Raw genomic sequence first — 13149 nt, 5'->3', positions numbered from 1 at the left:
CGAACTGCTTTTAAAAACAAACTCTTCCCTTTTATAGTATAATTTCATCTTCCAGAATTACCTCCCTCATCCCCTCACTGGGCAAAAAACCAATTAGGAGCATCACATTTCCGAGGCATCTAAAACTGCCCATTTTAAAATCTCCCTGAACGCTTTCATCTTTAAATTATTTCCTAAGACAACTATTGAAAATTGCACAACTTGAGAATCAAAGAGAAAAACAAAGCCAACACTATGTCCTGATGGCAGGAGGGAAGCACTGAGCTTGCCAGGAGAAAGAGGTCGAAGAAGGCCAAATCCAGCGCTCTGCTGTCCGCCAGCCACCAAGCCAATGAGAGCCAACCCCAAACCTCAGGCGTCCGTGCCGGAGAGCCAGTCTGCCTGGTACTTGCTAAAGAGCTGCTCAAAGATTACGAAAACCACCAAAATACCTCCAGGAAAGGGCTCTGAAAATACTAACATACTCTACACACCACGGTGGTAAAACGGCTGGTATTCTGTTTTGCAGACTGTTAATGGGACCTTTATTATCCGTGGATCGACAGGAAAATTCAAACAAGCCACAGCTCCAAGAAGCCGCTTGTAGTCAGTCCTTACTTCCTATGGCACTTGCAGTTCCTAGGGTCAAAGTCACCAATCCAGTAAGGCTGCATTTCAGGTAATGAGAAGCAGGCAACTTGAAAGGAATTATCAAGTGAAAGAACAATCTTATTTTAAACTCACATCCACAGGCTTTCTCTGCGGCCTTTCATGTAACACAGTCAAATCCCATCCCGTAATTATTTTGCCCTGTTACAAAATAATCCAAAATACAACGTCCTAACATAAATGCTACTTGCAAGAAACACATTTTCAAATCCTCACACGAAGGGATCTTGAAAAGGTCACTTCAGAACATGAATTACTTAACTCTCCTGCACAGGTATTGATTTCCCACAGCGGCTTAACCTGAATAAGAGTCCTATGAGGGACGAAATAAAAAGGAACGCCAGCCCTGTATACTTTAAATTCTCAGTTTTAAAACATAACAAGCAGAAACGCGGCATCTGCTAGCATGAGCGCTTTCGACAAACTGAACCACATTTAGCTGCAGACAGACAGACGCACACACGGAGCGAACGAGCACAGCGGGAGGCACATGAGCACCTGTTACCATGCACGGCTTCACTTGCTGTTAAGACCTGTCTCAGCCGAAGGGCTCGGAAATACCCTTCAGACACAACACGTAAAAGCTGGCCAGGAAGACCCTCGCCCAGGAAGGCAGGCTGCCATGCAGGCTGTTCGTATCACATAAATTACACCTTTTCAAACACAAGCCCATGCACACACACTTCTCTCAAGATCACTTCAATGCTGCCCAAACTGGGGCAAGACCTCCGTGGAGATGGAAGGCTAGTTACTAAGGCTTTAGGAAAACAGTTCTTTTGTAGTTTTACAGTTCCTTTTCTGCATTCTTAAAATGCAGTCTTTAATAAGAAAGGAAGAATCCGAAACAATGATTCTCAAGACAGAGGCGGCATCCTTGCACTGCCCTGAGTTCTATGCTGCTTCTCCATCCACTGCTGAAAAATCTTTGAAATCTCTGGCCAGCAGATTCCTTTTGAGACAGAGCTTATGCTCAGTAATGAATGTCTGGTAATTGCAAAATTGTTTATTTTCATAACCCACACACACTGTGAATACCAGGGCTGCAGAAAAAAATGTAAAGCGCATGAGCTGATGAAACGCATCTACCCTCGCCCCTCGAAGCTCTCGCCTCACTCTCGAGGGTCAACATTAAGGTTGACAGATACGTCTGTAGGTTTCACATTTCTTCCCTGCCCACATGCAAATACAGCAATTCTTGTTCCTCAGCTTCACCCACAAATTTGTAGTTATCAAAGAAACTGTAAAATATCTTAAATATATTATTTACTTCCTAGCAAAGCAGGAATAATAATTACAAATGCATTTCAAAATATATTAGAACAGCCTACCTTTCCCAGTAGTCATGACTGTCAGGGATCTTGGTACAGTAAACACAAACACTGCTCTGAAAGCTATCCCTACTCACAGCAACTTCAGCATCAGCCAAACTCCCCGCCCACGCGACTTCAGCGTGATCTCCACCAATGGCAACTGCCACCCTATTCCAAAATAAAAGCCTGGACTATATTTAAGTGATTATTTTAAAAGGAGGACTGCATAGGAGGTGAACCTTCTCCATCTGACTTTACTAACGCGAGAAAGCTATCTTTAAAACTGGTATTAAAAACGTTTTAACTATCTGAATTTTCCCCCTTGAAAAAAACAGGGACGAATATTCCTAACATAAACCTTAAGTAAGAAAGTCAGAAAGCAATCTTACTTCCACACAGAGGATGAAGCAAGCTGTCAGATGTAAGCTACGTGGACTGGTATCAGGAAGTCTCTTCCAGGCTCTTTTAGGCGGTCTTGTCACCTAAGAGCACAGCATACTTGCTAGTCCTGTAACATATGATCCCTAGACCTATGACTATGGAAACACTTTCCTAAGATACTAAACCAGAATCCCAAACCTTGTAATACACGGAGTCTCATAAACAGGCAGGCGAGAGGATGGGAACCCATTACCAGCACCCTGAACCATTTATATACAGTCACTGTTTTTAAAGGCTACACGAGATAATAATGGCTTGGCTTCTTAATAAAGAAGACACTCAGGCCAGCTTTAAATGAAAGCTTTGTCCTAGCTATGCTGGGCAACAATTCAACTCTTACCTAACAACTCAACATTGGTCTATTCACTTTCAGATCTGCACAGGTATTTCTCATTTCCAACAACTTAGAAATGATATCAAACATTTTGCAAATTATACTTTTTTTTTTAGTAAAAAAAACATAAAGCAGGATGCATGTGACAGTGAAACTGTGCCTTAGATAAATGCACGTGTAAGAGCTGATAATTTTATGATCATCTGTTATTTGGTTTACAGTTTGTTAGCAATCAATATTTGGTCTCTTTCCCTAGCTTCAGAATTATTATGGAATTGTCATGGATTTAACCAGCATAGTATTTTCATTCTTTCCTCATAAACATGTCAGCTTTGCTCAAGAAACTCAAAAGCTTGCACATTTTCAACCAAATTAATGTCCACGGACCTCGCTTCAATCAAATCCAATTAAAGATCATTAAGTGGCTGCAGATAAAGGACACTGACTAGTCTATAATTACTGGCTCTTTCATGCTTAAAATTCGATTCTCTCATGAGCATAAGCACATCTGCGTGATTAAGAGAAAAACTTACATGGAAAATAATTTGCTTTTTGAAACCCACTGGAGACAAAACTGTAATTTTTGCTTCAAGGGGTTTGCTAATTATATGTAGATGGAAAAAAAGAAAAAGAAACATCTATAAAACAACATATTTTTAACTCCCATACTCTTGCCATTCAAAGCTGAAAGACCTTCGGGTAACCTAGCAACAAAAAAGAATCCTACAAAGATGAAATGTTCTATTACAAATAGGACACTCTTTTCCAATTGCTACTCAGCTGCTTTTCCATTACTGTTGTAGTCACAATTCTGTGCTTTAAAAAAATTAAGCCATGGGTTTTACATAAACACACTCAATTACACATCTCAGAGCAACCTAATTTTGAACATGTCAAGAAAGAGAATCCAAGATGAAGCCCATCTCTTCCCTATAAGTACTGCTATCACATTAATAGCTTCTTTCACCTTAGCTCAAATCCAGAGTTTTTATTTCTTACTCAAAAAGCATTACTATTCACAAGTAACAAAAAAAAGATAATAAATTTCATCAAAATTTAAATATCAAGAAAGTAAAAAAAAAAAAAAAAGCCAAAGAATGGGGGAAAATATTTGCAAACCATCTATCTGGTAAGAGTCTTATATCCAGAATATACCAAAAATTCTTATGGCCCAACAACAAAAAGACAAATACCAATTTAAAATGGGCAAAGCACAGCAATCAAACAAGAAATAAAAGGCATCCGAATTCGTAAGGAAGAAGTAATGCTGTCACTGTTTACAGACATGCTAACTATACACAGAAAACTCTAAAGACTCCTCCCAAAAAACTATGCAAATTTATAAATGAATTTAGTAAACTTGCAGAATACAAAATTAGTGTACAGAAATCTGTTGCACTTCCATACACCAATAACAAAGTAGCAGAAAATGAAATTTGAAAACAATTCCGTTCATAATTACACTGAAAAGAAAAAAATACCTAGGAATAAAATTACAGAGGTTAGCGACCTGTATTCTGAAAACTATAAAACACTGATAAAAGAAACTAAAGGGGTATCTGGCTAGCTTGGTCAGAGGAGTGTGACACTTGGTCTCGGGGTCATGGGTTTGAACCTTACCAAAGAAAGAAAGACAAAAAGAAAGACAGGAAGGAAGGAAAGAAGGGAAGAAGAGAGGGAGGAAGGAAGGAACCGAAGACAACACAAATGAAAAGATATACCATGCTCATGGACTGGAAGAATTAATAGTTGAAATGTTCATTCTATCCAAAGCAATCCATAGATTCAATGCAAACCCTACCAAAATACCAGTAGCATTTTTCACAAAATTAGAATTATCTTAAAATTTGTATGGACCGACAAAAGTCTCTAAATGACAAAGCAATTTTAAGAAAGAAGAACAAAGCTGGAGATACCACAATTCCAGATTTCAAGATATACTATAAAGCTATGATAATCAAAACAGCATGGTATTGAAACAAAAACTGACATACAGATCAATGGAACAGAATAGAGGGCCTAGAAATAAACCCATGTTTATATAGTCAATTAATCTCTAACAAAGGAAGAATATACAATGGGGAAAAGACTGTCTTTTCAATAAATGACGGTGGGAAAACTTGGCAGCTGCATGCAAAAGAATAAAACTGGACCATGTTCTTACACCACACACAAAAATAAACTAAAAATGGATTAAGGGCCTAAATGAGACCTGAAACCCTAAAACTCATAAAGGAAAACATAGGCAGTAATTTCTTGGACATCAACCTTAGCAACATTTTTGCTGATTGTCTCCTTAAGCAAGAGAAACAAAAGCAAAAATTAACTATTAGGAATATATCAAAATAAAAAACTTTTGCACAACGAAGGAAACCACTGACAAAATGAAAAGGCAATCTACTGAATAGGAGAAGATATTTGCAAATGTTACATCCAACAGAGTTAATAAAGAACTTATACAACTAAACACCCAAAAAATAGTCAATCCAATAAAAAATATGGACAGACAACCTCAACAGCCATTTCCCAAAGACCTACAGATGCCCAACAAATATATGAAAAGATGTTCACCATCACTAATCATCAGGGAAATGCAAATAGAAACCATAATTATGACATCAGCTTACACCTGTAATACAGATAGACTCAAAAAGACGAGAAATAATAAGTGTTGGCAAGTGTTGCAGAGAAAAAAGAACCCTTGTGCATGCTTGATGGGACTGTAAGTTTGTGCAGTCACTGTGGAAAACAATATGGAGGTTCCTCAAAAAAATCAGAAATAACCATATGATCCTAGAATATTTACCGAGAGAAAACAAAAACACTAATTCAAAGATATATGCGCCCATATTTTTACCTCAGCATTATTTACGATAGCCAAGATATGAAAGCAATCCAAATGAATGGATTAAAGAGATGAATGGATAAAGACAAGGTGCGTGTGTGAGTGCGTGTGCGACACATACACACATGCATACACGTGATGGAATAATACTCAGCCATAAAAAGGAATGAGATCTTGCCATCTGTAACAACATGGATAGACCTAAATGGTATTATGCTAAGTGAAATAAGTCAGACAGGAAAAGACAAATATTGTATTTTACTTACGTGTGCAATCTAAAACACAAATGAACAAATAAGGGAACAAAAAGCAGAAACAAAGCCATAAATACAGAGAACAAACTGGCGGTTGCCAAGGAGAGGGGGGTAGAAAAGTAGCCAAAATGGGTTAGGTTCCCTTCCAGGCTGCCAGTTATGGAATGAGTAAGTGGTGGGGATGAAAGGTACAGCACGAGGAATATAGTTAATGGTACTGGAAAAGTATCGTATAAGGACATATGGTGGCTACACCTGGGTGAGCATAATATACAGAGTTGTCGAATCACTATGCTGTAGATCCAAAACTAATGTAACATTGTGTTGAACAATACTTTCAATTAGAGAAGATAAAAACGCAAACAACCCTTAAGAAAAAAAAAAAAGGTCAAAGGACTTCAACAGAGATTTTTCCAAACAAGATCTACAAATGGCTAACAAACATGAAAAAATGCTCAGCNTACAGATGCCCAACAAATATATGAAAAGATGTTCACCATCACTAATCATCAGGGAAATGCAAATAGAAACCATAATTATGACATCAGCTTACACCTGTAATACAGATAGACTCAAAAAGACGAGAAATAATAAGTGTTGGCAAGTGTTGCAGAGAAAAAAGAACCCTTGTGCATGCTTGATGGGACTGTAAGTTTGTGCAGTCACTGTGGAAAACAATATGGAGGTTCCTCAAAAAAATCAGAAATAACCATATGATCCTAGAATATTTACCGAGAGAAAACAAAAACACTAATTCAAAGATATATGCGCCCATATTTTTACCTCAGCATTATTTACGATAGCCAAGATATGAAAGCAATCCAAATGAATGGATTAAAGAGATGAATGGATAAAGACAAGGTGCGTGTGTGAGTGCGTGTGCGACACATACACACACGCATACACATGATGGAATAATACTCAGCCATAAAAAGGAATGAGATCTTGCCATCTGTAACAACATGGATAGACCTAAATGGTATTATGCTAAGTGAAATAAGTCAGACAGGAAAAGACAAATATTGTATTTTACTTACGTGTGCAATCTAAAACACAAATGAACAAATAAGGGAACAAAAAGCAGAAACAAAGCCATAAATACAGAGAACAAACTGGCGGTTGCCAAGGAGAGGGGGGTAGAAAAGTAGCCAAAATGGGTTAGGTTCCCTTCCAGGCTGCCAGTTATGGAATGAGTAAGTGGTGGGGATGAAAGGTACAGCACGAGGAATATAGTTAATGGTACTGGAAAAGTATCGTATAAGGACATATGGTGGCTACACCTGGGTGAGCATAATATACAGAGCTGTCGAATCACTATGCTGTAGATCCAAAACTAATGTAACATTGTGTTGAACAATACTTTCAATTAGAGAAGATAAAAACGTAAACAACCCTTAAGAAAAAAAAAAGGGCAAAGGACTTCAACAGAGATTTTTCCAAACAAGATCTACAAATGGCTAACAAACATGAAAAAATGCTCAGCACTGTTAGTCATTAGGGTCATGAAAATCAAAAGCACAATGACAACACTTCATACCCACTAGGATGACTATAATCAAAGAGACAGACAATCACAAGTTATCGACTTAAATGTGAATAAATTACGACTCCCATACATTGTTGGTGGGAATAGAAAACGGTGCACCCTTAGAAAATTATGTGCCAGTTAGGCAAAATGTTAAACACAGAGTTACCACATGACCCAGCAATTCCACAGCAAGGGAAGTGAAAACATCTCCACATGGGGCACCTGGGTGGCTTAGTTGGTTAAGCGTCCAACTTTCGCTTAGGTCATGTCTCGCGGTTCGTGGGTTCAAGCCCCGCGTCGGGCTCTGTGCTGACTGCCAGCTTGGAGCCTGGAGCCTGTTTCAGTCTGTGACTCCCTCTCTCTCTGACCCTCCCCTGTTCATGCTGTCTCTGTCTCTCTCTCTCTCTCTCTCTCTCTCCTAGAAATAAATAAAACATTAAAAAAAAAAAAAATCTCCACATAAAAACACTCAAATACTCACAGTAGCATTCTTCACAAGTCAAAAAGCTGAAACAACCCAAATGTCCATCAACTGATAAATGGATAAACATAAGGCTGTATTCAACAGTGAAATATTATTCAGCCATAAAAAGGAATGAAATACAGATACATGCTACCCCATGGATGAACCCGGAAACCATTATGCTAGGTGAAAGAAGCCATATACAAAAAGGCATGTGTTTTATGACTGCATTTATATAAAATGTCCTATTGAATGAACAAATCCCTAGAGACAGAAGGCAGGTTACCAGGGCCTGGGAGGAGAAAACAGGGAGCGCTAATGATCAGAGGTCTCCTGGGGTTATAAAAATATTACAGAATTAGATAACTGCACCGCTTTTAAAGCTTTGTAAAACTGTACACCTTTAAAAAGTAAATTTTTGTGTACAGATTAGATCTCAGTATTTATTACTTTTTAAAAAATGTTTATTTATTTTAAAGAAAGAGACAGAGCATGAGCTGGGGAGGGGCAGAGAGAGAGGGAGACACAGAATCCGAAGCAGGCTCCAGGCTCCGAGCTGTCAGCACAAAGCCTGATGCGGGGCACGAAGTGTGAGACCATGACCTGAGCCAAAGTTGGACGCTTAACTGACTGAGCCGCGCAGGCACCCATTGTATCTCAATATTTAAAATAAGCTGATGATTTCTCCTCTGAAAATAATCCAACGCCCACTTGTGATAAAAACTTAAATAGGCATAGATGAGAACTGCCTCATCTCGCTAAAGAGCAAACAAACTACAATTAACATCATGCTTAGTTGTGAAAGACCTACGACCGGGAACAACATAAGGCTGTTTACTCTCACCACTTGTACTTAATGTAGTGGAGGAAATTCTAGCCAGTGCAATAAGGCAAGAAAAAGAAATAAAAAGTATATAAATCTCAAAGAGCTAAAACTGTTCCTACTGGCAGATGACTTATTTATGCAGAAAATGCCAAGGAATCTACAAAAATTCCAGGAACCAACAGGAGTTCAGAGGTCACAGTCTACCTCTATAAGGAGCAAACCGGAGAAAACAGTAAGCAGACCAGTCAGTGGTCTGACGTCCAGAGCAGCTACGAAACTGTCTCCATTGGGAGTCGGTGGGCCAAAAACCACAAATTAGAAGGGGGCTTGGGTTTTATTACACTATCTCTATCTCTATGCTATCAAGATGCTCAATGACTCGAGGAAAGAAGGAAATTAAGCAGTTTGCTTTTGACAGCTACGGAACATCTTACCAGTCTCTCAAAGTTACAGAAAAGAGACCAAATTTATTGGGGTTAAGAATTCTAAAATCTTGATATAAACACCTTAGATTATTCTGTTTTGGCTCTAACAATTAAAAAATAACACTACATATATACAGCAGAAAGCTGATATTTTAAGACCTTCAGGAATTTCTGAGTTAAAGTTTCCTTACCATCTATTATTTTTATCACAAATGCCTAAAAGTGCCTCTTTTCCTTCTCAGTCTTACCACTTTGCCACATATGCATACATCTAGGGATGTGCAGCGGCAATACTTACACGTAGACATTGAGAATAAAATGTTGCTATGATGATGCACCCAATACCACAGGATTTTAGCATTCTCGATGATTAAATCCTGTGAGTCTTGTTCATTAAAACTCAGAGTGCACACACACTCCCCCAGACAAGCCTCCAGCACGGGTGTGGTCCTTCTCCCTAGCGTCAGCAGTACAGTGAGATGCTGTTTCACGGCGAGGATTTCTAACACAGGCCACAAAGCACAAACTCACTTTTCGGCCACCACCTCTACCTCTTTACCTGGTACTTTCTACCTCAGTACCAATAAGTTTTACACTGGGAAACCACACCTACTACACAAATACACACACACACACACTTAAAAGCCCATGTCTTGCCACTGCTGCCCTGCCCGGCCACCCCAGCAGCGCCACTCAGCATTGCAGTAGGACTCCAGGGCCGGAGTTCCGCTCCCAGCTCTAACACAGATAGGCTGTGAAGCACACACAAAAATGTATACGAAAGTAGGGGTGGGACACCTGGCACCCTCAGTCGGGAGAGCATGCAACTCTTGATCTCGGGTTTTAAGTTTGAGTCCCATGCTGACTGTAGAGATGACTATAAATAAATAAATAAATAAATCTTTAGGGGTGCCAGGGTGCCTCCACCAGTTGAGCATCCAACTCCTGATTTCAGCTCAGGTCGTGATCTCACAGCTCATGGGATCGAGCTCCACGCTGAGCTCAGCACTGACAGTGTCGAACCTGCTTGGGATTCTCTGTCCCTGCCCCTCTCCTGCTTGCACATGTGCTCGCTCTCTTTCTCTCACTCTCAAAATAAATAAGTAAACTTTAAAAGAAAAATGAATAGGGGTTCCTGGGTGGCTCAGTCAGTCAAGCATTTGACTCTCAATTTCAGCTCAGTCATGATTTTGCGTTTCGTTGAAATTGAGCCCCACATCAGGCTCTGCACTAACAGTGTTGAGCTTGTTTGGGATTCTCTCTCTCTGCCCCTCCACCCCCCAAATAAATAAATAAATAAAACTCTTTTTAAAAAAAAAAACGTAGGAGGCAATATACAGAAATTATGCCACAATAAAATTACATACAAATTATATAGTTACAGAAAATGAACTGTAAGTAACTATGAAAAAAGTGAAAACTGGGGTGCCTGAGTGGCTCAGTTGGTTGGGCAACTGACTTCGGCTCAGGTCATGATCTCATGGTCTGTGAGTTCGAGCCCCGTGTCGGGCTCTGTGCTGACAGGTAGCTCAGAGCCTGGAGCCTGTTTCGGATTCTGTGTCTCCCTCTCTCTCTGACCCTCCCCTTCTCACACTCTTTCTGTCTCAGAAATAAATAAAAAACATTTAAAAATTTTTTAAAACGTGAAAACTGATGTGTTGATGATACCGTAATTATAGTAAATATTCTTTTTCCCTCTTAATATTGTTATACTTTTTACAAACATATGAAAAAGAAATAAGGGGGAATTAAAGAAAGTATGTTTAGAGGTCTTTAAGCATTTTATAAGAAACCTACTATCCAATGACAAATTCCTCACTTGATAATGGCAGATACACAGCTAAGCAGGAGTCAAAAGATCTGTATCCTGTTACTGTTCTGTCCTTATGTACAAGGAAGAACTTTTCTGAAAAGGACAACTCTTTTTTACAACCTCAAGATATTCAAAACGTGAAAGTTATGCTGTGATCTAAGATCCCTGGGAGGTTCTGAAATCACCATGATGCAAGGAGCATCCAAGAGTCAGAGAAAGTTCTTGTTGGCAACTGCTTTGTGAGGACTTCACTCATACAGTAATTCACGTATCTTTTCTTCCCCTTCTGGAATCATAAGAAATATCCACTTGTCCTACAGGTACCAGAAATAGTTAAGTCACAATTCAAGTCTCAGTTATTTTGTTTATCTGTTCAACAATATTTACTGCAAACCTGTATACCACATGTCAGTGACCTTTTGAGGCACTAAAGGTAAAGAAAGGCATAATACAAAGTTCTTGCCCTCGTGAACACACATTTTTGCAGTGATACGCAGGAGGAAGGAACACTAAACAGGATGAAGGTACCTTCAGAACACTGGATGTGCTATCCTGGCCAACCTCGGAAATGGGGGTGTCTGCACCGAGATCTGGATGGAACGAGGAGGAGGGCCGGAAGACACCCAGCAGACAAATGTTTCAAGCAGAAAGAATTCAAGCAGAAAGAATTGTAAGCACAGAGGCCCTGAAGCAAGAGACGCTTGGAAAGTTTAAAATTAGCAAGGAGGCCAGTGGAAGTGGAGGCAAGAGAACCCAGGAGAAGAACGTCAGGGGACATCAGAATGGTGGTCAGCGTCAGATCATGTCAGGGCCTGGTTGGCCACGGGGAGTCACTGAACTGGGGTCTGGGTGTGGTGCAAAACCTCTGGACGACTCCGAACAGGGGAATAACATCACATGAGTTACATTCTAAAAGGATTCCTCTGGGAGCACCTGGCTGGCTCGGCTGGCAGAGCGAACGACTCAGTCCCAGGGTCGTGAGTTCGAGCCCTATGCTGGCCGTGGAGCCTACTTAAATTTTAAAAATTAAGAAGTAATAAAAACGGAAGGATTCTTCTGAGGGCTGTGCGGGAAACAGCCCGTAGGCACCGGGAGAGTCACAGTGGACGGTGGTCGGGATGCTACCACGAGAGCACAGGGAAAAGAGAACGACAGCTGGGTGCCAGGAGAGCAACGGCTACCGCAGGAGCCCAGGAAGTCCTCATGTACTTCTAAAAGTACAGCCAACGGGATCAGCTCACGAGTTCCAGGCGAGCTACGAAAGCAAGCCAATGACAACCTCACAGCTTCTGGCCTGGGAAAGTGGGTAAATGGAGGCTAAGTCTTCAGACCTAGAAACTGTTTTCAAGATATCAAATTCAGCTGTTCAGAAATAGCACGAGCATTACTGACCTAAAACTGAAAAGGCAAAAAGAGAACAATTGCTTTTCTACTCACCGTTTGCTGATTGGATCATGTTTCCAGATTTCTGGACTTCATCAAATTTTGTAAAAATTACATTTAACCTGTATGAAAAAAAAGCACATGTACATATAAAAACTATTAACAGTCACTTTTTATAGTCAATTATATTAAAACACTAAAGTGAAATTGAATCACACTCCCAAAAAATAAAGATCAATGATACAAACCCACTTAATAACAAAAACAGTAACTACTTTAATAACATCCAACAGTAATTAAGCACTCATAAACCAAGTACTGACTCAGGGCTCGCTCCGAAAAATCCTGTTTAATCCTTATGACAGCCATCTATGAGATTACCATCCCATTTTAGAGATGAAGAAATCAAGACCCAATAACTTACTTAGGGTGGAGATGCCAGCCCTCAGAGTAAGAACCCAGAGCCCATGCTCTCAGACACTGTATTAAACTGACTACCTTACACAAAATGTATGCATTATGAAAAGCATATTTCTCCTATTTCTAAGCACATACTGCTGTTGTTCAAACGCACTGACATTACAAGATAAAGGCTTTTCTGTGACTTACGCTTAATTCAGAAACGCTAAAGTAATTTCTCTAGAAACAAACACTGTGACTAGATAATCCTTAACTGAAAAAAATCTACACAACACTTTCCATTAATGGATCATTTTCACCTTGACATTTAAATCAAAACAAACTTCCTTAACCGGTCAAAATATTCCATCCTAGTGACACCAATAATGAGAGGAAAACGGGGAGGGGTAGATGGATGCTAATCTTGCCTGGTAGAAAAAGTCAAGAAAAAACTAGGCTTTCCCAAGTAAAACACAGATA

General features: G+C 39.7%; 1 protein-coding gene across 20 annotated transcripts in view; it reads right to left on the bottom strand.

Moving 5' to 3' along the window:
• The window catches only part of CLASP1 (cytoplasmic linker associated protein 1), a 269221-nt gene that overhangs the window by 139166 nt on the left and 116906 nt on the right, over positions 1–13149 (bottom strand). For 19 of the 20 annotated variants that reach the window (XM_077755273.1, XM_077755291.1, XM_077755272.1 and 16 more), the window contains exon 8: positions 12325–12392. In XM_077755273.1, coding sequence (XP_077611399.1) covers positions 12325–12392 — 68 coding nt within the window. Of the gene's footprint in view, positions 1–1976; positions 2015–12324; positions 12393–13149 lie in introns of those variants that run through there. The other variant, XM_077755290.1, reaches the window with a different exon arrangement.

Source organism: Crocuta crocuta, unplaced genomic scaffold, assembly GCF_008692635.1.
Source record: "Crocuta crocuta isolate KB4526 unplaced genomic scaffold, BGI_CrCroc_1.0 scaffold548, whole genome shotgun sequence".
NCBI lineage: Eukaryota > Metazoa > Chordata > Mammalia > Carnivora > Hyaenidae > Crocuta > Crocuta crocuta.
The sequence above is the reverse complement of the archived record's forward strand: the minus strand, read 5'-3'. Positions and strand labels throughout refer to the sequence as shown.